The following is a 26,093-nucleotide window of genomic DNA, read 5'->3' as shown; positions in this document are numbered from 1 at the left end:
AATCCCACAACTGGTTCTAAGTGGTTCATTGCTGGCAACACAACAGGAAATAAATGTAAAACCAAAACATGGGAGGAGGGAAAGAGAGAGGAAAATGTTTACAGTAATGCTTCTAGAACAAGGTTAAGTTGAAAGAATAAAGAAGAAAAAAGAAGGTTCCAGACATGTGAAGGAGTCCCTTGGCTTCCATTTCGAAACAAAGTTATAAGCACTTTGCTTTGCCAGAACAGTCTTAGAAATTCATAACAAAAAAGAAAGAAAAGAAAAGAAAAATCCTGAACCTCCTTTCTGTACTATGAATAAAAGGAGAGGCTGCTCTGCATCCTTTCCCAGACGTGATCCAAGAAGCAACTTAGTGAGGGACCCCAGGGCCCAGGAATAATCTGTAACCAAAGCTGAAGCAGCACAGCCTGTTGCCTTTAGGCAGAGGAAATCCCAAGATATCAAAAGCTGTTCTCAGATCCCTCTTCTCAAGGGGAGCAGTAGGGCCAGCACCACCAGTCCTTCAGCACAATATCTCAGGACAGCTCATGTCCCACTGTCACCTCGTGTTTCTCATCGGCAATACTGCTGATCCCTGCTTTCTCACACCACCCAGATCCATTTCTTCATTCCTTCCCCACCTGCTCCCTTTATCCACCTATTCTTTCTTTTTCACCTTCACACCATCTTCTTTCTCAGGCTTTTCATCCCAACTCCACTCTGCATTCCCAATGTAGATAGATATAGATATATAGATTTCAATATTCCTTTCCAAAACAGTGGCGCATTTGAATGCCTCAACAATATGTCAATTTGCACTTAACAAACCCAAGAAAACAGGGTATTTTTGTTGCCTTGAAACTCATCCTCTTCATCTGCCCTCTTCCATTATTTCCTTTATGGCATCAAAATGATGACAAGCTAGACTTTTGTTGGGACATGATTCATATATTTATCATGCAGGTGACTCCAAGGTGCTGAAAAAAGCAAGCAATAAGAAGGTGAGATGGAAAGAGATTCTTCTATAGTAACTTGGCTTAGTTCTTAGTTCTGAGCCTGCTGTATAAGAATAAAATCTAATAACAATGCAGTGAAGTTGAAAGACTGCTCTGAAATCCTTCAGCATATGAGTTTGGGGTGTAATTTCACACAAGTAACACCATCAATACAGCCACATTTGGCGTTGCAAGGCATATCTGTGAGAACTACTAGCCTGAAATGATTGAATTTCAGACAGTACTTTTTCTTCTTAACTGCAAGGAAAAATCAAACATAAATGAATGATGTTCAAAGAAATAAAGTTAAATTTATGAAGCTAATTCTGACTTAAAATATTTATAACAAAAGAGTGCAAGGTTTTGTATGTGCTGCATAAACTTATTCATTCAAAAAATATATTTAACAAGTGACAGAGCCAAATTAAATTTTTTATATAGTACTGGATACCCACCCAAGTAGTTAAATCAATTCCTTTCTGTTTAATTTTGCTATTTATTTTTCTATCTGAGCTGCCAATTTTCTAACATATTAGGGAAGAAGTAGGAAAGTCTTTTTGATTGATAACAAGTTCAGATTTTTGTGTCAGATCAGTGGAGATTTTTTTTTTCAAAGTAAGAATTTCGTATGTTGCTTTTACATTCTTAGACAATTATTCCACAAAAATTATTTAAATGCTCTTTTTTTAGCTGCCTTGACAAGAACACCAAAACAGTTCACATCACCCTTGACCTGCAGGGTGTACATCATCTTGTCAACATATAAACAAACACATGATGGGCTGTATTTTAATAGATTCTGTAAATATCAAGATCCAATTCATCAAAAGGTTGGCCAAAGTGACAGCTGTGGGGGTTGCAGTACGTGGTTGCATGTCCATTCAGCATTCTTGCAATGGGATCATTGCAAGAAAACTCAGAGCTACTGTTGCTATTTCTTCCACATTATTATTTCTCCGGAAATCTGGGTTAAACTGCTGTCTGTATATGCCACTTCATGTATAAGAGAAATATGCAGACTTCCGGGCAGAACCGAGGGGACAGCTTTTATAATAATCCCTCTCCTCTCTCCCCATCTTTATCAGACAGTTCCTCTGATGTGCTGCACTCTGTCATAAAAGGAGGCTGAGAGGAATTTATAAGCACAGAAACTCTTACTTCGGAGAAAGAACAGAACTCATTTTTGATAAGGTTTACACAGACACAGTAACTTTTCTTGGTTGGCTTTGTAGCTTTATGAATTTCAAAGCTAGCAGGGACTGTTAGATCATTTGCTCCAGACTATACTTCATGGGCCATTAACTTCTATACAGGAAAACACACAGAAAAAAGGGAGAGGACCAGTATAGGCTTGAGGACTGAGCGACATGATGCCCCTATAATGCCAGGGAATTGCTAAGGGAGTTAATGCCCAGAGAAAGCCAGGACAGCCATCCCTGAAGCTGCAGAGATTGTGACATGCATGCAAGGACAGTGGCAGTCAGCCTAGGGGAGAAACAAGCTGCCTGTGAAAGGGAAGGCTAACACCTCACACCACTGCCCCGACTCCAGGTCCTGCCGCAATTCTCTGGCTCCCAAAAAACCACGGAGAACGCAGAATTTGTCTGGGCAGCTGAGGGAAGAAATTCTCAGAGAACACCCCAGTAAAGATGAGATTCATGTGTAAAGTACTACAAGGAAGATGCAGACAGTCCTGCTCTCCTCATGTAGGTCCCGGGAGGTAAAGTAAAGGTTTTGGAGTTTCACAGGACAAGAAGGCAAAGGCTGAGATCATTCAATACAAAGATGTGCAGCTTGACACATCTACTGACCTTTTAAAAGTCAAAGGTGCCAGACTCTTTTAGCAAGATATTCTTATATTTTACTGCTAAACATATTTACCTTCCTCTTTTGAGATGCATTTCATCTAGCTTCAGGTTCTAGCCATGGTATTTTGTTTATCACATCTCATCCATTAAATAGAAAATCCCTTCTGCCAGGTTGGATTTTCTTTTACATATGTAAGTGTCTAAACTAAGAAGTCAAACCAACTCTAAGCTCTTCCATAATGAAGGCAATACATCACACTCCATTAAGAACTATATTCAAAGGCCTTTTTTTCCAGAAGTTGATCACCTCCACAACCACCTTGTACTCTTTTACCACAGTACTCTGGTTGTGGTCTCTAGACACAAGGTAACTTTTCAAAGACATTTCATTCATATGATACTAGTCATATTATACAATTTATAGCTACCATGACCCTCTGCTGGAGAGTTAAATGCTGTAATGCTCATGGGCAACTCAAACATAAATTCCTATGCTCATGCACAAAGCCAGCTTCTCTCTCCTTGGCCCTTGGTGCCTTTCCAACAGACTCCCTCCAGGATGAGAAGTTTAAGAGACTGATGTATGAATTTCAAATATTTGTCTCTCTTTGAAACTCCTAGCGTTTTTGGTTTTGCTTGAATGGAAAATAACACTGGAGTCTTTTTACTAACTACAAAGTACAAACAACCGTGAGACACAGAATGAAAATGCCTAAAAAAATCCTACAGTCTGACAGCAGGGTAAAGCTCGGAAGTCCTGATTCTGGAAGCCACTTCATACTTTCTGTAAGCCCCTCAACACCACCAGCTTCCATCAAAGCTGAAAGGAATAAATGAAATCTCAGAGCTTTGCAGCCATGTTCTGATATGAGCTTAAACACCCAGGCCTCCATTCATAGTATTTGCAGTTGTCACACACTCGAGAGAACAGTCTTCTAACCCAACTGGTTGTAGTTAGGCACAGCAACTAATTTTCTGTTTGGTTTAAATATTGAAGTTTATTTGGAGCTCTCAAAACTTAATATGAAACCATATTCTTAATAACCTTAATATTTCTTAATATTTCATAACCTTAATATTTCTACCATATTCTACTTTCACCCATAAGATTCGTGAGCAGTTTGAGCAAATGTTAGAACGGATTCAGCCTGTGTACATATGCAAAACTGCTCAAATATAAAGCATACAATATAAGACCTCTTCTGGCATTTGCAGTTGTATCCTTTGCTCCTGATTAACTGAATCCCAGTGAGTAGCGCAGTCAGAGTTACCTGTGGGACAAATCACCTGCAGCTATAAGTGGAAGATTCAAATTATCTCTCAGTTTTCAGAAACCCCAGTGAGGTGCTGGTCAAATAGTTACAATTTTTTTTCCAACGGGCACAATGGAAAGAGTCATGCCAGAAGGCATGGAGATCCAGCTCCCTCTAATCACAACCAGCACAGTCTGGGCACAATGGGGTGTCAGCCCATAAGACAATTACACTTGCAAGGATTTGCACCCTTGGGCACGGCACTGTGCTAGCAGACATACACCCACGTGGCTTACAGTCCACAGCAAGCTTCTGTCTGCTCAGCTTGGACCAGAGACACAGCAAGCTGGTGCCCAGGTGCTCCTGCCCATGGCCCACCCTTGGTGGGATACCATGTCTCCTAGTACAGTGCTGAGGACACTAAGATTTTTAAGAAAACCTTGCATGAGCAAATATATCCATGAAGCTATCCTTTAAGGATTTGAAACCTTGACCTAGATGAAATGTTTCAATTCATCATCAAGAGAATGGGGAAAGTCCAGAGGAGAACATGAGCATGAAAATTAATATTTCTGAATGTTATCATTTTTTAATCTTTCACCCATGTCTTTCTGGGGAATATCCATGACTTACCATCAGACAGCACCAGCACAAAAATTGAGTAATAGATCAGCAGTGCAATGCTCATGAGACAAGTCGAGCCTGGTTTGTGAGAGTGCTAAAATTTCCTGTAATCTTTGAGAACAAAGAGAAAGAATAGCAGTAATCTTCTACAACACTCATAGTCAGAGAAAGCCCTGTCTCTTTCTCCAAAGTCATTGGCATTACACTGCCTTGCTGTCTTATTCTTCATCTTCTTCAAACACTTCTTTTTAGGTGCCTGCATCTCTCTGTTGTACCAATTTTTCCTGTGATCTAAAGGCCTGCTTTTTCAGCCTATATAGATACTTGAATTTGCTGAAAAAAAGATATCTAGCTCTCTGATTTTCACATTGAGACTTTTAAAGGGTGTGAAGGAGGGAGAAATTCAGTCAGCCTTTCGTCTATGGCAATCTGATCCTTGGATGCTGAACTACACAGGCTCTCTTGTACAAAATTTCTCAACATTAATTCTGTTAGATATTTACCAGATAAGTTTGTATCAAGTTGCAATGGATGGCTGTAGCATTATTTTAATAAAGCAATGGAAAGAAAATATTAATGTAGAAATATTAATGTACATCCAGACCAACTTTGCTTTTCAAAGAGAAATCTTTGTTCCCGTTTAACGCCACATGACAGCTAGAATGGATGCTCTCAACAGCAAACTTACGGTTAATTCTTCAAATAAATCAAATCACCATCACTACAGAAGGAAAACGCCAAAATGTTTGCTCCCTTTGTAGGAAGCCGTAAAATAAAAGCATATTCTTTTGCACAAAAATCACAAGGATAATTTTCATGTCAGATTTTTACAGAAGCAAATAATAAAATAAATAGGAAATTAATTTAAAATTTTTAATTAAAAATTAAAAATTAATAAAAAACAAAAGTAAGAAAAGTTAAAAATTTGTTAAACACACACAGTGGTGGTCCATATAGACACTGAGTTGTCTATAATCATAATTGCCAAGACAGTGAATAACCTTGCCTTAACTATCCCTGCTGTTTTCTCTGCAGATACAGCAGCAGCGTTAAGTTCTTGATTCTTTCATCCCTTAAACAGATGAATGAAAGCCAAGCATGGCAGAGGGAGGAGCATTTCTCCTGACCAGCTTACCAACCAGTGGCTGGGCACACAACAGGAGCAGTATTCTGCTCACCTTCAGAGAGGGCAGGAGGCACTGTGCAAACTTCTCCAGTGGCACTCCTTGTTATTCCCAATTGTGATTGACAGCACCCTGAGAGGCATTGCTAGCTATTTCTGATCACAAATACAGCCACTACAACATGCAGGCCCACAGGATATAAATGACTAGTGTAAAGTACAATATGTGGACCTGTGAGATTTCAGAAGAGATAAGTAATAATTTGGAAGAAATATAAATCAAGAATAAAGGATTAAGGAGAGTAAGACTCGACCAAAGCCTTCAAAGTGATCCAAAATGGCAGTTACTATATCTTTGAATGAGAGACCATCTGGTTTGGCTTGGCAGCAAACTATAAAATTGCACACAAATTAGCCTTTCAAAAGTAAAAACAAAATCAGTTTAAACAATGAGGTAAAACTTCTGCAATGCTATTGCCGCTGGGTCGTGTCACTTTTGTGTAATTTGGGCATGAAAATTAACATCTCATTGAATAAACAAAAACTCACAAAGGTTAAGAAAAGAGGCAGACAAATATGGTCTTTGGAGGAAAGGGAGGCTACAGACCCCAGCCTGACCTTGGGCCATCTTTTGTTGGGAATGGCAGACCCCGAGGTCAGACAGCACTCAGCCAGAGTTGCAGTCTGAGCCCACCCAGGCTCAGCTCATGGCTCCCTCTAAGGCAGGCTCTGCCCAACCCCTGAGCCCGGGCTGGGGCTGCTGCTGAAGGGTCCCCATGCCCAAAACTCACCAAACCCCGAGACTGGGGCCATGTCAGCACCATCCAGGAGAAACAAGCAGAAAGGTTAGTGTTCCTAAAATACAACCTTTCATTCCAAGTAACCTGAATGTGATCCAGGTTTGATCAGAATAGGGAATGGAACTCGGATGAGGCAACGCAGATGAGAAGATTTAATTGTCTATTTGGGACCCATCTTTTTCCTATACATTTTCATGTTTAATATGCAGTCTAAGGAAATGCCAGTGTTCATCTTCATTTTCCTTATCTTTTTGATAAAATTTTAGCAGAAACAGAGCTTTCTAAACTCTGGTTTTTAAACATGCTGAAAGATATGCAACAAATTAAACTCTACAATGTTGATCCATGAGCAACAGAAGAGATTCACCTGGGTGAAAAGCTTTGGTCCCGACTCAGAAAGAAGACCTAATGTTTATCAGGAAGAAAAATGCCAGAATCAGGGTGTGGTTCCTAACAATGCACAGGTTTGGGTCCATAGAAAGAAGAACTCTGCTGAAAACACAGCTGGAGTCCCAGCTTGGTACGCTTCAATAACTGCCCCAAAGGATTACAACACCTTCAGGTGAAATTTCTAAGTTTGTGTAACTTTTTGTGCATTTCTATTAGAACTGCTCAAAACTAATCTGCAATTTGCACTTTTGGATGAAAACCACACCTTTTTTTGAATCAACCTTTTTTTTCAGGAATCTGTGTTTTGTGCAAGTATTGTGATGATACTTTTGCATCAGTTAAAAAGAAACATGTTTATGTTCATTAAATGTTCCTATTTCTTCCTGAACTTTCTGAATGTGTGCCATCTCAGAATCCTACCAGTCTTCCTGCCATGGCCTTAGGTCATGGATAAGAATCTTTTTTCTTTTTTTAAATGGTATTTTGGTTTGTTTTTTTTTTCATCAGATGTGATATGTCATATTATTTGCTCTGAAAGACAAATAATATTTTCAGTGGCAGAAAAATGTCACTTTGCTACTGCAGCTGTCACTGAAATATTGCTGGTCACAATAAAATGAATCAACACAAACCCAGGCTAAAATCTACAACTCTCTCTTCACTTCTCTAATTGGAAATTGTTGTGCTTTATTAGAAACTGATTATACAAAAAAAATCCTGTTCTGAGTTCTTCACACTTTTGTCAAAGTAATTGAGTATCTCTTTCATCTCCTTTTACTGGAGCAGTAGAAATGGAGAGACCATTCAAGACACCTTGAAATAGAAATAGGAATGAGATTAGAAACAGGAATTGAAATAGAGAAACAGAAACAGAAATAGATAATAAAAATAGAATCTAGAAAAGAGATTCTCTTTTTAGAATCTAAATTCTAATTTTTAAGAATTTAAAATTACTTTCTTAAAAATTACTTTTACTGAAATGGTGAGCTCTTTTTGCAAAATTATGGTCTTCAAATGTTGCCAGTCAGCCACACTACTATAAAATTCCTTCCATAGATTGATAAAAACTAATACCCTCCTTTGCACAGTGAATGCTGATGGGGCAAAAGCAATAAGTACATATGAAATAGTTTAAAAGACAAAAATAGTGATCTTTACAGAACTAGAACTTTAGTTCTAAGTGAAAACAGTGAACCTTAGATTTGCTAACTTCATATGCGTTTTAGATGACACTTCTGTTAATGCAGGATTACTAGTTTAGGACTGTACCACTGACCACTACGCTATTTGCCTAAAAAATGAAAATGCCTAAATGAAAATCCAGGGCTCCATTACAGGTGAACAATATGAAAAACAGAGCCTCCCTCTGGCCTCTATTTCATAGGAACTGGTAGTTGTGATAAAGCCACTTTTCTCTACTTTGTGGTTCTACAAATGAAATCAAAACATCTTCAGAAATACCCTCAGGTCAATAAATTTGCTTTCTTATACACCAGTTGGTCTCCACACCGAAAGTATCAGGTTAAATTACTGATAAAATACAGAATTGTTTATGTACATCTTGCTAAATCCAGGCAACTAATATGCAGTGTAGTACAAGCAACAAATTTATGAGCTACACATTTTTCACAAGATACAGAAAAAAAATGTTTTTCTTTTATTCTAATATTCATCTAACTAAACACAATGCACTGCTACACAGCCCCTGGCAGTGCAAACCTCACTTTTTCACAGCAAAATATTGTCGTTATGTCAAATGAATACATTTACACAAAGGTCCCTTTACATTTACTGCAATATTGTTGTTTGTAGACCCCAGCACAAAATATTCAGGTGGTTCTGCCAATCTGAAAAAGCTACTCACCTATCTTAAAAAAAAAAAAAAAAAAAAAAAAAGATTTAGGAATTGTGACTACACTGGTACTGGGTTATTCAGTCATGCCTGAAGACCTCCTTAAATCAAAGCTCACAGTGACATCAATGGCTATCTTGTCCAGGCAAGGACTGATTAACAACTGCAGGATATCAGTCTTGATATGCATATGATACAAAACAGCTTTTTGCCAGCTACAACTGGATCTTGTGTACAGTTTGCAAAAAGAGCCTCCTGAAAGCACCTGCATTTTCAAGTTTTTAACATGAACATTGCTTATGTCCATGCAAGTAGAAAGCACTGTGATTTTGTGGTAGCATTTTGTGGCTTTATTGCACTAGTTTTAATATAGGAAAACTTCTGGAGCATATTTGCTTTGTGGCATCATTTCTTGATTGTGTCTTGCAGAAATAATTGACCCATATCAAGTTACTGTACTCCATATCTATTTGTTAATTAGAACTTTAAGATGCAACAAATAAAACACACTATCGACTTTTAATCTTCAATCAAATAAATATTTACAGCTGCAATTTGCCAAAATTATTTACCTTTCAATAACAGATCACAAAAAGTATATGTGCTACAGATTCAAGTGAATGCCTTGGCTGTCAACAAGCAAATTACAAACAGAAGGAAAAATAAATGTTCCGGCTATCGTTACAGGCTATAAATAGCTGATATGGTTCTACTTTAAAGATGTGTGATCTTCTACATTAGTGGACTTTTTCAATGCATAATTGACCTTGAGATGGAGAATAACCTCACAGTAGAGTGGCTTTTCTTTTAAAGAACAATGAGTATAGGTATTAGAGGATGTGCCTGTTGTCAATGATCATTGCTGAAATCTGCCTATACCACACTGGGACAATCAATTTTGTAAATGATTGCAATAATCAAGGAAATTGCCTAATTTATAAATCCTGGCATACAGCATTTTAAAGGATTTCTACATTTTAATGCTGATGCTTTCAAAGCCAAATGAATTGTTGTCCAAGCTGTCACTACACAAAATGATAAAAACATTCAGTCTTGCGGGTAAGTACATCTCATGGATATTCAGACCATCAGGTACATAATCACTCATTAGTGAAACCTGTGATAGTTTCCAGTTACAAGCCAAGGGAAAAAAGGCCACAGTTTCGTTATGAAAAAACCTTCTAGGAGCTGAGGAGTAAAAACAGCTGAGAATTACTGAAATAAGTAATAAAAAAATAAAAATATTCCTAGCATCCTTTCCACTGTTCTACCCCTGTAGTAGATTAGGGTCAGGCGCTCGGAAAATCTCGCGATGTCACGGAAAGCAGCAGGATTCCTCTCCCCCTAACGCCTAGTGATAAGGGATCACCCAAGAATGTAGTCCCCCCTAACATTAGTAACTTTCGACTCCTTATTAACCAATTACAGTAAGGTAAGACCCCCTGACGTAGAGAAAAATCTTCCTGAGTATAAAACCCGATGAGATGGGACAATAAAGGCCTTTGGACCATCCACCATACTGGTGCCTGCGTGTGTTCTTGGCCCGAGTGACCCTGGAGAGTTTGGGTCGCCATGCCGTTTCCTCAGAACCACGTCGCCTTGCCTTGCATCAGAAGGCAACATACCCCACACACTTTTTTTCCCCCATAGGTAGAAAAACAGAATAATCATATTTCTATAACTAAAAGGCTGATCTAAGAACTTTTTGGCCACAGATACTGTCAGGGCAGGCATTGTTCAAACGGAAGGAGAACAAATGTAGGCCATGATGCCATGGCTGTGGCTGGTGGGTAATTCTACCTAAACCACCCTCCAACTCACTCTCCACCCTGAAGCTGGCTCTGCAGACGTAGTTGTACACGCATTGCTATTCTCAGTTAAACCTTAAGCAATTGATTTCAGCCAATAGTGGGCTGGCAGTGCTTTACTTACTGCTCAATCTCACTAACCTGACATTTATGGTGTACTGATTGGCCTATGTCAGTGGTGGTGGTTGTAAATTCACTTTGAAAAGCTTTGTGTTAACAGCCTTCAACCAGGCTCCCAGACGAGTATGAGCAGGCGAGCTGACAATTGCTCGACCTCCTGCCCTTATTACAGTGAGTAAATCAGGCTTTGAGCCATTAGGCTGGAGCCCCAGGCCTAGGCAAAAAGGATTGACATGACTAAAGGTCAACCTCTGTCACACATGTGTAACAATTTGGATAATGGAATTCTGTAACTTATCTGGAAAAGGTGCCAAGTGCGTAGAGGGAAGGTATAGCCTGGGCTGAATTTTCCAGCTTTTATGTTAAGGGTTTACTCAAAAGTCTGCACTTAAACGTCTACGCGCATTTGATGCCGCAGAATCTGGGGGACCAAAGTGTGTGGAGCAGTGATTGAGGCAGTTCTGCAGAATATTGAGTGTCACCACCACCTGGAAAAGCACATTGCACTGTTTCACTTAGTCAAATCTATAATAAATACATTATTGACATCAGACCCACAACACATTTTGGACACTTGTGTAGGTCATTAAACTACTGCCTTTATTTACTAATTTTGAATCAAAAGTCAGTCAAAGTAATTACCTGTTAATAGTATCATAAATTAATTGTAATTTCAAGCCTTACAAACTAGTCTCGTACAACAGTGGTAATCACTTTTATAATTAATTAAATTAAAAGGTCTAATGTTTCCATTACACTGGTGCCCAGTCAGCAATGCAGAAAGGTAGTGGTCAAATAAGGACAGAATTGAGCTTTTATATTTATTTGTGTTCCACCTCAGTATTTTTGCATATTACATAATGAAATCTCCAAGGTGAGATTATGTGCCATGGAAAAACAGATAGTCCCTGCATGATCTAGTGATTTAGAAAATATTTTTTTTTCTGGGAATAGTGTGTGTCCAGACATGTGCATGTTCCATGCAGTCCTCAGAATTCCTGTTTTCAGTAACACTCTTAAAATTGTGGGCCTGTAACCAACTCCAAACACCAAAGTGTATTCCAAACTTCACTTTGTTCAATAGGAAGAGAATCTGTCCCCACACCAAATTAGATTGATTTTGTAGCACATGTATTTAGGCATACTATGCATACTTTCTGTAGACAGAAAGAACATACCAAAAACATGGAGATACACTAAAATAATGCATAACAAAGTCTTACAAAAGTCACAGGTCTTCTAAAAGGGTTTTGTTTAGCTCTTCTAAGAACTAAAATTATTAAATATACCTTCCATACTTGTGATCTCACTAACTTATTATGGACCTTAAGAAAGGAGTTTGTAACTTATAGAAGTTATCTGGGAAAATGTGTTAGTAAATGATCCAGAAATACCAATGATAGAAGGCTGCTTTGTAGATGCTTAGCACAATTTTCTTCTGAAGTACACAAATGGAGTCTTCTTACTGAGCTTACAGTTTAGCATGCTACTGACCACAACATTAGTGATATTTTCCCACAGCACGGGAATTTGAAATCCATGTAAAAATAAAAATTATTGGTCTTTTTCAATGGAAAATAAATGCAAGGGTGCTACATCACACAAAATCCCCAGAAATGGCAAAACAACAAAATAACAGAATGGCACCAGCTGTTACTCTGAATAACTTAAGACACAATAGGAAAGTAACTAAGGAGGTTTTTCAAGACAAAATTACTTGAATTTCATGCACATGACAAATTTAAAACAGAGCTGACAAGCAGTCTGGAATACTAGATGACGGATTGCTGAGAAACATAATTTTTACTTTAATAGAACGACAGCATGCACATAATTCTATCCCCCAGTGCTTTTCTGTAACAGAAAATTTAGTCCAAAACTGCAGCCTTGAGAATCTGGATAAGAATCTATCACCATAACAGCAATGAGTGCTTCATTTGAAGCGCAAGGATTCTCTGTGCATATTAATTTGTTCCAAAATGTCCAGTATTGCTGCATGGGCCCTGGCCAGAGTGCATCCCAGCAAAAAGCCTGCTGCTCTTGGTCCAGCAGAAGGCAAAGGCAATGTTTTCTTTTGCTTCAGTTGAAGCAGAAGACAAGAAGGCCAAAAAGTACCCATATGATACTTTATTAAGATGACATGCACACTTTCTTGTGCCAGTTAACTTGGTGGGGGGAAGGAAGCAGGGGGACAGGGGGAATTTTTAATGGGGAAAATCAGCTACACAGATTTAGCAATTTGTGTTTACTAATGAACACCCTGATACATATATATATATATATATATATATATATATATATATATATATATATATATACACATATAATTTTTCTCATCCCTGTAAAAAGAAGTCGCATATAACAAAAAATTACTTCCAAAAATGCTAAATTTCAGTGAAGTAAAGTCAAAATGAAGTAAAATCATATATTTGATATTTTTAGGCTGTTGCAAGAAAAAAAATAGCTATTTGACCACACATGAAAGAAAAAAAAAGATATAGCAAACTCTTTATCAGGCACATGAAGAACAGGAAACGATAAGGCTGTATCCTTTGATACGTCTGTCAGTAAAATTTTTTCATCTAAGCTGCATTTGCAGGGGAAAATACCATTTACAAATTAGCTGTTTCCAGAATTCACAGTTTAAAGTTGGGAGCCTGAAAAATTTTGACTACTAAAATGTATGCATGTTTAAACCCCAGTGTTTTATTCTAATAGAATTTAAGTGTATATCGTATACATTCCTTAAGTCTACTCTTATTAAATTTTGATGTTAAACAGAAAGGGGAAACCATGTGCAACTAGATTAATTTATCTCCAGGGAGTAAGGACACATTAATAATTGAGATAATGTTTTCATATATGTTGGAATCAAGTGTGCCTTTCCATTTCTTTATTAGAAAACACATTAGCGGAAAATTATCTCATTCTCATCAGTAAGACCTAATTGCTAAGAAAGTCTCTGTTTCTTTGCAATAACAAAAGGATTATTCTCACTACTTCAAAATAGAAAAAAAAAAAAAGGAATCAGAAACATTATGAAGCACTGCTGGAATAAATGCCTGTATTACCAAAGAGAATGTTTATTTAATACACCCAGTCCTGTTTTTGTTTTAAACAAATCAGAGTTTATTGTATTTTTTTAAAATACAAGCAAACTCTGGTTGTAGAAGTGGGCCAAAGGGGGGGGAAAAAAAAGGGCAGTACAACTGAAATGACTAATATTTTTGGCTTTCTGAAAGACTGATCTTTCTCTAAGTTATAAAAAATTATCTTGGCTGATTGTGAGAGAGCTCTCTGATTTCCCATGAGCGCCCATAGGTGCCGGGGCTGCTGTGAGGCAATGCAGTGGCGAGTAACTCGCTCTGAGCCGCGGCGCGCTGCGCTGTGCACATTGCACACAGGGCAAACACCGAGTGCGTGGTGGGAACACTTGTGCAGACAGTCTGAAGCATATTTCCATAGCACTGAGCTATACATCAAATGCAGTGCTTCTGATGTTTCCCACAACAAAGAGCACAAAGAAAAAAGCAACCAAAGCCGTAACTATGCTTAAAAGTGTTCGCAATTGCCCTTCTGTTTGCCTGGTGTACACAAAGAACTGTAAACTAAAACAAATATCTATCAGCTTTACAGTTCCGAGGGCAAAATAATAAAATGCAATTTCTGATACTAAAAATGTGAAATTCTCTCCATAAGGTCTATCAAGACCTAATGCTGAACAGCTGATCTGTAGACAGACTTGCATTTGCAGCTGTGTGGGAAATATTGGTGAAAGAGAATGGACTAAGGTCACAACTTTAAAAAGGGACTATGATGAAACATTTATTTATCATTCACAGTGATTTAATCCACACTCCTATACCATGTAGACTAAATGAATACAGACTATTTAGATATATACTGCCATTTGCTTTTATGTATTTTCATTGATCGGGTTCTGTAAAATTACACTTTCTGATTACTTTCTTTTAATATATATTTTTTTATTAAACATTGGTCTTCTGACAGATAAAGTATGCCAAATTGAAAGACAAAACAAATGAGAAACAGCAAAATTTTGGCTAGAGCTTAGAATATGTGTTTCTTTGATAACAGTTTTTGTCATTAACAGAAATAATTCAAGACCGTGAGCAACATGTTATTATTAAATCAAATTGAATTCTTATTTTTAAGATAATTCTATTAAAATACATGCATTCATTTTGCTAGCCAACAGGAAATCTGTGTTGTGTGTTAAGAGCACAAGAGTAATCCCACACAAAAACTCAGCCGACAAGCACTTACAGCCTGAATCTGGTACATAAAATAGTACTGGATGGTTTTTTTTTTTTCTTAGTATCTTTTTGGGTTTTGTTTTTAATTTTTTTAAAAGCCCTAGCTTATTTCATTGCTTCAAACCCATTTTTAAGATAACCTGAAATATGATAAAAATCTTGCTTATTTAAAAAGGTATTGTCAGTATTTGCAAGTTTACTTGCATAAAACTAATTCATATGTTTTTATAAATTAAACTCATGCTGTGAATATTTATGGAAAAATTATCTGCCTCAATTTATCTAAATTTCAGTACTTATTGTAATATGTGGATCTGACAATCTCATTTCACTATTATATATTCTGTTAATTGGAATAGTCTAAATCACAATACCCTTCTTAACAATTCGAATTCCAACATCATTATAAAGTGGTCTATAAAAACTATGTGATTAATAAATATCCCAAAATACTGCCATTATAATCACTGGGCTTTGGTACGAATGGGTTAAAATCCAAATTATCAATATCTGCTGTACAAGAGAAATTCCATCTCCACTGGAGGCAGCAGCAAAATTCCCAGTCATTGCAATTCATCCAGTTCTACTGATCACATTCAGGTGTGTTATGAGACTGATCTCTTCAATGTGAAAATCTTCTTGCCACAATGATGTTTTTGGATAAAGACCTTGAGACAAAGACCCTGGTGTGTTGTTTATTATTTGTTTACATGCAAGGAAAGCATAGGAGCTCCAACTTTTCCAAACCCCCAAATATCTTTCAAAGATCCATTCACTTTCCCTGTACACACGCTGAAGACAGCAAAAACACTGCATCTTCATGGATTCCTTATATTCTGAAGATTTGGATCTGGTGTGGATGAGCAAATACCACAGATCTGTGGGCCTGTCTCTACTGACTGTTGCAGTTAGTTTTGAGGCAAGCAGAGATTGCAGCTACAGAGGACTAAGCAGAACTAAAAAATTATACCTTCCAGTACAAATCAAAGCAATTAATGGCAGAAGACTAGGAAGAGAGTAGGCTCTTTCTGACACACAGAGGTCAGAAAGGTTTTTCCTGAGTTATAACTGTCACTCTCTAAGACAGTGACAAATATTTAAAAAAGAAAAACCAACAGCTTTGAGATATCTGAAAGTGGCTTTCATAAAGCACTGGAAGCCTCCTTTGGTGAACGCACAGTAGGTACAGGACCAGAGCTGAACTAAACTGGACAAGAACTAACTCTGTCACACTGCAAAGGGTCAGGCTGTGGAGTAGGATCCTGGGCTTATTTCAGTAGCTTTTCTTGGACTGGCTGAGGGCCACAGCAGAGGTACAGCACTCCATCTCAACCCACATGCACTGCTCTAGCATAATACAGCTGGTGCTCTGACCTGAGAGCTGCATCAGCTCTTGTAACTCAGGTCAAAATATAGAAAGCGCTGGGTGCTGTAAAAGCTTCAGATCTCTCTGACCAAGACTCTCTACTACACACGGCAGCACCTGCAACAGTCAGCTCTTCTCGTGCAGACCAATTGGAGCTCTGTGCTGCCCACTGATTTTCTGGCCACCTTTATCACAGCAAGGCTTTTTCTTGCGCTGGCTGCGTTTTCAAACCTGCTTACTTGGTTTATTTGAGTTGTGGGGTTGTTTGCTTTTCTTCACGGCTAGCTCTGGTGCTAGTACTACACACAATCACACTCCATGTTTACTTCGAAAAGATCAAATTTGACAAGGAAGGAAACATGATAACTTACTTCCCAGAGGTGCTGAGTGTTCCTGATGGCACCTGCTTGAACCTTCTCTGGCAGGAGCAAGATTCCCTGGAAGGGCCCGATCCAGGTGCCCTGCTGGATGCGCTGCGCGGCGCAGATGCCGTAGGCCAGGCCGGGCACGGTGCTGGTGCACAGGCACACCTCGCGGGGCAGGTCCCGCAGCCACTCGGGGATCTCGGGCGGCGGGGCGGCCGCGGCGGCGCTGCTGGTGCCCACCAGCCGGCGCAGGGAGTGCAGGGGCCCGTGCATGGGGCACTCGCCGTTCCGGTTATCCGCGCACATGTCGCATCCTGGGGGACACAGAGGGAAAAGCTGTCAGTGCCCTGCTGCTGGCCACCACCGCCACCACCACGGCCGTGCCACGCCGATCCCTGTGCCTGCACTGCCGTTCCACGGCTGCACAGCCCGTGCCCCTGCACGCCGTGCCCTTCTGAGCGCTGCGTAGGCTCTTTCCCAGATCTCGCCAAAGCCTTAAGTAAAAAATTCCAAAGGCTGAGCAGAAATCCTGCAGACAACTTGCAAGCCTTGTGTATTCACAAACCTGCCAGGATTCATTTACTTTAACAATGTTTTTAAAGATGAATTTTTTGACTAATGCAAATAGTGCAGTTAAACCATCCCAGTGTGTTTCAGCGAGACATTTTAAAATGCAGTCATAGCGTGTCACAAGTCCCTCTCAACTGCCTTACCACAGCTCAGCCCAAGGGCTTAATTGGAACAAGATTTAATTTAATCCTTATTTTAAATGAACATTCACTCTGGTTTTTACATTACCATGTGTGTGTGCATGTCTGTCTGTTTGGAAAATAAAATAAATAAACCAGAACCTCATGAATGACAAATTGGAGCCTGCATGCACATTTACTTTACTAAAGACAAATCTAATCTTAAAACCGAAATTATGCAGCAAATATTTCTGGGCATATGCTTGAAATTTTATTTATTGAATGAGAATGCAGGTTCTTTGCCTGTACAATGTACATGAAGCTAGGAAAAGACCAAAACAGCATATCTGAGTTAATGAGCAATTCCTGTGAAAAAGATCAGTTTGTAAAACTGTTAATTTCCCTAACTGTTGTTAATAATGAATGATGTGTCTCTATTTTGGGAAGATCCTACCATGGCTTTTCTTTTCAGAGCAAAGAAAATTTTGGTTAAGTATTTCCACTGCACACTATTCCACATGCCACAAATGTACATCTTCCAGGAAAATGTTTCATGTTCAAGAAATTAATTTCTCTGGAGATATGCCGAGTTAACATAACAATGAATCTCTTGAAATAAATTGCTGTCTTCTTCACATTTCATTTTTGTAACACAATAAATGTTTTCATATAAATTTATTCCAGAAATACAAAGAAAAACCAATAATTATGGCATAGTACTCTTGTAGCAAGTCCTACATCTTTCCCTTAATAATTTTATATACCACTCCTTATAAAAACAGAGCACAGCATTCACTACAGAAGTAGGAGTTTCTTGGTCTATGCCACAGATTTAGACTTGCTAGACTGCCTGCAACCACAGACTCAATTCTCAGGGGCCCTGACTCAGATGTTCTTCTTTCCAAACTGGATGTACTGTGTATTAAGTAGGTCTCTTTCCTACAGATCCTTCAAAGGAAAACCCTCCCTTCATTTCATCAAAAGCTGCTAAAGGACAGTAAAAGATGCATCTTAAAATTATGGCTTCTATGTGTATTCTGCAGTTTTAGACACTCTACATAAACACTTTTTCCTGTCATCCTCTTTTAAATTTTACCATTAAAGAAGTGGTGCATTCAGCAACAAGAAATTATTACTAAGTCACGTGTGGAAGCTAATTTCCCTCAAGATCATTACACCTTTGAGTCTTGCAGAAAACACCTGCCTCCACCTGGTGCTTGTCCGTCTGAGCTCCCCACCCACAGCATGGCTCACAGGTCCCAGCAGAAGGCAAGGAGAGAAGCCCTGAGCCGTGCATTGCTCCAGAGGGTGCCCCTGCAGAGGGACTGCATGGCAAACTGGCCCCAGGCCATGCATCCGTCCATCCATCCATCCATCCATCCATCCATCCATCCATCCATCCATCCACCCATCCATCCTTCCATCCATCCATCCATCCATCCATCCATCCATCCATCCATCCACCCATCCATCCATCCATCCATCCATCCATCCATCCATCCATCCATCCTTCCATCATCCATCCATCCATCCATCCACCCATCCACCCATCCATCCATCCATCCATCCATCCATCCATCCATCCATCCACCCATCCATCCATCCATCCATCCATCCATCCTTCCATCATCCATCCATCCATCCACCCATCCATCCATCCATCCATCCATCCATCCATCCATCCATCCATCCACCCATCCACCCATCCACCCATCCACCCACCCATCCACCCATCCATCCACCCATCCATCAATCCATCCATCCATCCATCCATCCATCCATCCATCCATCCATCCATCCATCCATCCATGCACCCACCCACCCACCCACCCATCCATCCATCCCTCCCCAGCAGGCCCAGGCGGCACGGCAGGACAAAGCCACCCAGCAGGGACGGCCCTCACGCCGCCACAAAGCGCGACTGTGGCCGCAGGGCGCAGCTCCTCCTGCCTTAGGGACATCATCCCCGCCACAAAACGGCTTCCCTTGGGCTGAAGCGCCGCGGCAGAGGGGTTTTGCTCTCCCAGTCACATCAATTGGGTGTGGATGGTGGGTGGGATTTGCAGGAGCCCAGGGAAGATATTTGTGGCGAGTCCTACAAGAATCCAGCAGATATTCCTACAACCATTCTGAGGCACGATGAATAAAAGTCATCAAGTATATGCTGGAGAGGGAGGGAATGGGGCGGCAGGGCGGTTGGGTTTTTTTTGTTATTATTTCCACAGCTAGTTTGGAAAGTGAGGTATCACCACAGCATCTTTTCTTCCCTTTCCTCTTCAAAACCAGTCATCAAGAAACCTTGTGGTTTTGGCCTGTCCTAAGCTATTAGGGGCAGCACTGCAGTTTGGCACCAGAGGTCACATAGGAAAGGATCCCAAGTAGGAATAGGGAAGAAAAAACCCCAAACAATGAAAAAGCAAGCCCACAACGCAAAACAGTTTGGCATGTGATACACTCTAAACAGATTATGGCTGAATTCTACGATCTACAGTTGGACTTGATGACTTCACAGATCTTTTCCAACACAAATTGTTCTATGACTCTATGAAATCAATTGATTTCAATCTACCCATGCAAGTCAGAAAGAAAACATTTACAGGAAAACTGAGAGCTTAAAGAAATGATATGTAACCACGATGTCAGTTAGCACCAGGGTAGGCCCTTGAATTTTAATTATTTGCACTGCTTTAATATTTTCTGGATACGCAACCCTCTTCATAACTAGCTGATTACAATGGCTTTCTTAGAGGAATTGTATCTCTGGAGAAATTTACATTAAACCTGCTCAATATCTTCTTTACTCCAGTCAGACAATCTCAGTGTCGAGTTCCTGCATACGGCCGCCAGATATACATAACTTTTCATGCACAAAAATTTCAGTACCTGCCTAGAACAATAATTCCTTAACTTAATTCTGACAATATGTGTGCATGAATTTGGATTAAACATTTTATTTCTGCATTTCCAAGAAAAAGAAACTAAGAAATTGTCAAGGAGTACAAACAAACCCCGTGTCACTGTCATTTACCCTTACAGAAAGTCACACATGGTGATATTTATTTTCCAGTGTCCAAAAACAGTGGTAATGTCTTAATGCTTGGCAGTCACAGTATCTGATCCCCCGCTGTGTTCCTTTCCCCTTTGTCCTGCCAAAGCTGAAAATTTGGAAAATGGAACATCTTTTGAAACTGTTTTGGCTAATGTCTTGTTGATGAGAAGGAAGGAATCTGTCTTTAATACTAAGCAGTACTGAAATTCCTCTTAGTTTCATGCTTCATACATTTAGCTTTAGTTGCTATGTAATTGCACAAATAAAATCTTTAAAAATTCTCATAAATGTTATAAGGAATGGAAACCATCCTAGCTATATTTTACCATGCCTGGAGTAAAAAGCTACTGTGCATCTTTTCCTGTCCTGTAACTAACTTTTGTGTAATGGTGTAATACATGAAAGCGTCCATTTAAAGACCGCCACTGTAGGCAATGCATTCCTTTGCCTCAGAGGACAAGGGAAGGATTTCCTTCGTATCATTTTGGGGAAAGAAATCAAGAGCTCCAAGACTTGCACACTATCCTGCCTCACAGCAGGATGAAAAGCATCGTTTTTGTGTGTGCTGCAGAGCACAATGTGGCACGCTGCACCAACATGCTTAATAAGACATGGAAAAGAAGCAGGGCTTTGAGAGGGGCAGCATTGAGGTCCCCTGACATCACCAGAGTGGCCATTATCACCCACACTGCTGTGGGGGGGCTCACACATAAATAATGCTTCTAAAAGTGTGAACTTCCCAGAGCATGGCCAGACAGGGTGTCAAGGAGAGCTGTCCTGTGCCCTTCCGCCAGTTTTGGCCTCGGAGAGCAGCTGAGTGTGAGCACAGGGCTTCACTGAGAGCGGCTGAAATGGATAATTCTGCTTTCTGCAATAGCATCAGTCAAGCCCCAAATCAAGTCAAGAAGAAGAAAGAAATGTAACAAAATTGGAGGACTTGATGAAAATGGAAAAATAAAGGAGAACTGCAGCCAGAGCAGAGTATGTCCTGATAAAATCTAGAGATGTAGAAGGTAAAGTCAGTGGGAATACTGCATTGCAAGCCCAGATACACAGCCAAACACTTTGGAAGGAGATCAGTTTCCTTCTTTATACCTTTGTATTCTATAGATAAGGAGGATTAAGGAAAGGAAGATGCAAGAAAAAGAAAATTAAAGGATTTCCTAGAGGAGCTGTTTGGCATGGTTCTTATGGAAGGATTGGAAGATGTTACTGTTTATGTGCCTCCAGAAAAATGAACACAGTGTAATGCCAATACTATAACTCCGTGTGAGTACACTTAAAAGTACTAAACCTAGGCAAAAGGACATATCATTGCCCCCAAAATGTAATTTTAAACACACACCAACATAAATAACACTACTACTGCACACTTTAAAGCAAATCTGAAAGGAAAAACCTTTCGTCAGTGAAACTAGGGTTTAACACAGTGTTTTTACCAGCAAACCAGCTGTAACAATAAATGAGAGAAATACATTTTTTCCTCAGCAATAATATGCTTCAAAGGTGCAGTTAGACTGGATACCTGCAGTTTCCTGGTATTAAAGAAGGGTGGCCTCTGACCCTTTGCTCCATAATTCACCGCAAGCATGCAGGTATCCAGTGTAAGTGGCCATCATTTCACATGGTATTACTCACTTGCAAGTATAAATCACCACGGCTGGCCCTGCATCCCTGTCTGGGCCCGGGTACGCAGCTAAGCAGGAGGGAGGGCTGGAAGGGACTGTTTCCCTTCCTTTCCTGAGGGCTGGAGCTTTCCAGGGAAGCTCAGCCTCCCTCGTACTTCAGCTTCCTCATCGATGAGCTGGCATCCACCTCCTTTCACCAAATTATTGGCAGTTTCTATCAGACTGCCTCACTGGAGGCAGACTTTCGGGGCCACAAAACACGGATGCGTTTTCCCGTGGGGTGTCCTCTATTTATTTAGTTACTAACTCTAACAGCTCTCTGCCGAGAGCGGGACCGAGCCCGGCCGGCTGTCCCGGTCCCCTCTGGCAGGGCTGTGGCCCCGGGCAGTGCCTCGCTGCCCGTTCCCCCGCGGGCTCCGCCGCTCCGGCCGGGGCTCAGGCACACCCCGCGGCTGTTCCTCCTTCGCCAGAGCGCCCCGGAGCGGGTCAGGGGGCCCGCCCCGCCTTCAGAGGGGCTTTCGGGTTATTTTTAATAGGCGAGTGTGGGGCGGGTTGAGGGAGGTGGGTTTGTTTTTCCCTGCCTTCTACTGTAGGTATGAATGAATTAAATTTCCGTGTCAGGTATGAGAAGGGTAGGAGAATATTGTGTGTAGATAAACCTTGCCACCCTCTGCCCCTGAGAGACCCCCATATACAATGTAGAGATGATGAATAGGCGCCAGGAGAGGAGATCGAAGTTCAGCCCGCACCGGCTCCACTCTCTCCTACAAAACTATAGGGCAATTAATTGTGGCTTGTCCCCTCATCCTTCATCTCCTGGTGGCACATATCGATGGAGATTACTGCTGATGGACCATTTTATCACCCTAAATAAACAGTCACCACCTTCTCTAACCTCAATCTAATGTATGGCTATCTGCTATGTTTAAGGGTGCTGGGTAACTAATGATGTAAAATAGCTAAATCATACAGGTTACCAGCAGTCCAAAGGAAAAAAAAAAAGTCCGAATATTTTCCACACCGATCCACTTCACAGCATGTTACATATACTCTGTCTCCCCATAAATTGAATGGGAAAAGGAGTGCAAAGTGCTTGGTGGCGTGACGCTTCAGTTTTACACGGCGTATTTATTACAGCGGCAGGTTGGGGCTTGCCGGCGAAGGCGGGGGAGTCTCAGAGCTCTCGGTGCGGACGCGCCTCCCCAGGAGCTCGGGGCGAGCCTCCGGGGGAACAGCCGGTCCCGCAGCCCCGGGCTCACCCGAGGACATCTCTCCTGCCCGCCCCAGCGCCCAGAAATATCCTCGTCCTTCCAGATTCCAGGCTGGAAAGCAAACGGTCCCCAGCCGCCAGCCACTTTATCGGGGCTTTAGCATAATCCCCTTTACTTCCCTGCGGGTAAAGACTGCTGGGCTCTAGTCAGGGTTTTGCCTCTTAATTGCTTCTTTTTTATTATCATTATTATTACTTTTCCCTAGCTTATCCTCTTTCAATTTAAAACAATTACATGCAGACGCTTAACCCACAGCTCCTAGGCGGCCCCCGCCCCTTCCCTCTCCCAAGACCGTGCCATATTCATTGATATTTGACGATCAAGGCGTGTGTCTACTGGGAAACCGCCGCCCATCCATCTTCCCACGGCGGCCGCCCGGCGCCGGGCCGAGCGCTGGGGAGCGGGAACGGGCGGGGAGGCCGGGCCGGGCCGGGACGGGACGGGACGGACAGACAGCCACGGCAGCAGGGACGGGACAGCCTCGGCAGCCGGGACGGGACGGGACGGGATGGACAGACAGCCTCGGCCGCCGCTCGGGCTCCCCCGGCGGGCCCGGCCGCCGGCCCCGGTCCCGCAGAACCAGCGGGACACACGCGGAGTCTGCCGGCGCCTCTGCGGAGCGGGTGGGACCCGCCGGGGAGCGGGGACACGCGGGGAGCGCCGCAAAAGGAAGGGATGCTCGGCATGGAGAGAGGGGTGTTATTTGGGAAAGTGGGGGAAACAGGGCACCCGCTCGGTTGGTGAAGGAGGCACAGCTGGGATTAGAGCCCGAGACACAGACGGAGCCTGCGGGGCCGGGCAGAGGAGCAGAGCGGCGCCCCCGCTCCGGGCAGGGCGTGGATCCCGGCGGGCGGGTGGCTGTGCCGGGCTGGGCAGAGCCCGCCCGTCCCAGGCTGCCCTTGGGGCTGTCCGCAGATGGAAGGGCAGCAAGCAAGTACGACTCAAACTAAAGTAGACGGCGCCTCATCTCACCCACAGCCCCCACCTCCTTCCCCTCAAGCGGGCAGTGAGGGTGGGAACGGTGCGAAACGGGAGTGAGGGTGGGAGTCAAGGCGGTGGAAACCCCGCTGCCCACGCACCGCTAGCGTGACCCCGGCCGCGCTCGGGCAGCCAGGCCCGTGTCCTGCAGCTTGTTCCCCGATCGTGCGAGGGCTGGGAGTGCGTGGCACGGCACGGGCTGTAGTCCTTCCTCACTGACAGTTTACTTTTTTCTTTGGTTTTTTTTTTTTTTTTTTTTTGGTTTTTTTTTTGAAGCACGAGCTGCCCAAAGCAACTGCGCTTGGTCCCAGAAGACCGAAACACTCGGGCTGCGAGTTTCGCTCCGAGGCAGCTAACAACCGAAAGCCGCCTAGTAAACAAGTAAATTATAGGAATGTTTAGATCTAGCTGAAGAAAAACAAACATAAAACAAAGTCGAGATGGCGCTGGCTGCCCCCTGCCCGTCCTTCCGACGGCGAGCGCTGCCCCGCCAGAGCCGGACGCGATTCACAAGCGGCCTTTCCGCGATCGATCCCTTTGCTTCCCCGATGCTTCCACCTTTTATACCGCGCTCGGGAAGAAATTATTCAGGCTTCGCCTCCGACTCTGCGGGGTGCTCTTATTCCACTCAGTCCTTAAAATGTCCCCCCTTCCCCCGCAAACGCTTTTTAATATTCCTTTCTCCTTTTACAACTTTTACTCTTTAGGTTTACAGAGCGGCTCCGAGAAGTAAAACATGGATTGTTTGAACCGTTCGGATGTCGATTAGAAGTGCATTTCGGATACCATTTTCTGCATGTAATTTATAATATCACGTTTTCTTCACCCGAGAACACAAAATACACAACAAGTTTCACTACAAGGTAAGACTAAGCATGAGGAAGTCGCTCAAAATAAAGTCGACAACCAATATAGAAACATTTGAAATGTTAAGAAGGCGGGAAAAATCTCCACCCAACCCCGATTCAACTTCCCCCCCCTAACATATGCGCAGCGCTGAAGACTGTGCTAGCACCCACCCAGTTTAATTAATACATAGCAGGATGTCATGGAAATTTTCAAAACAAACTTCTCGTCTGAAATTGAATTAAACGAATCCGCGTTTTGCTTGGGCATGTGTTTCAGGATTGCTGGTTTGGGGTATCGTTTTTCTGTTCAACAGCCTTCCTTAAACCGACATTTGGGGAGTGGTGGTTGAGAAGGACAACAAAAAAAAAAAAAAAAAGAGTTTTAAGAAATCTTAGGATAAAAGAGAGTGCTTGAAACAATAATATTTTTTTTAAGTGCATGGGTCGAGGCCATGTGTTTTAAGAGGGACAGATCCAGATCCGTGTGCTCTGAATGTTAGTTATAAAACTGATGAACTATTAGGAGTTCATATAGTTCTTTTCATGTCGTGAATTTCCTCGGTCGCATCGTATTGATAGATACAGGGTAAAAAAAAAAGAAGTTTCTAAAATTACAAACCTTTCATCCATACAGATGTATAATGATAGGGAAGCCCCCCCCCCAAAAAAAAAACCCTCCCAGCTGTATAATAGGCAACAGCAGTATAAAACTCTTTAGAACCTCCAAGTCCTAAATTAATTCTGACTCGTGCAGACTTTTTCGTCGAGAAAACCGGCTTTTCTCTTTAAATGACCATGTCATGCTTTTCCGTAGGGGTGGAAACTAAAACCAACGAGGTGTTAACGAGGTCTGAAAGGAAACGATAC

The 26,093-nt window shown here is 41.7% G+C and overlaps 1 protein-coding gene across 1 annotated transcript in view; it reads right to left on the bottom strand.

Moving 5' to 3' along the window:
• Window positions 1–26,093, bottom strand: part of PRDM6 (PR/SET domain 6) — a 76,003-nt gene that overhangs the window by 48,895 nt on the left and 1,015 nt on the right. The window contains exon 2 of the mRNA XM_058044342.1: window positions 16,770–17,077. Coding sequence (XP_057900325.1) covers window positions 16,770–17,077 — 308 coding nt within the window. The remainder of the gene's footprint in view (window positions 1–16,769; window positions 17,078–26,093) is intronic.

Source organism: Melospiza georgiana, chromosome Z, assembly GCF_028018845.1.
Source record: "Melospiza georgiana isolate bMelGeo1 chromosome Z, bMelGeo1.pri, whole genome shotgun sequence".
Classification (NCBI taxonomy): Eukaryota; Metazoa; Chordata; class Aves; order Passeriformes; family Passerellidae; genus Melospiza; species Melospiza georgiana.
Note: the sequence above shows the minus strand (reverse complement) of the source record. Positions and strands in the feature narration are given on the sequence as shown.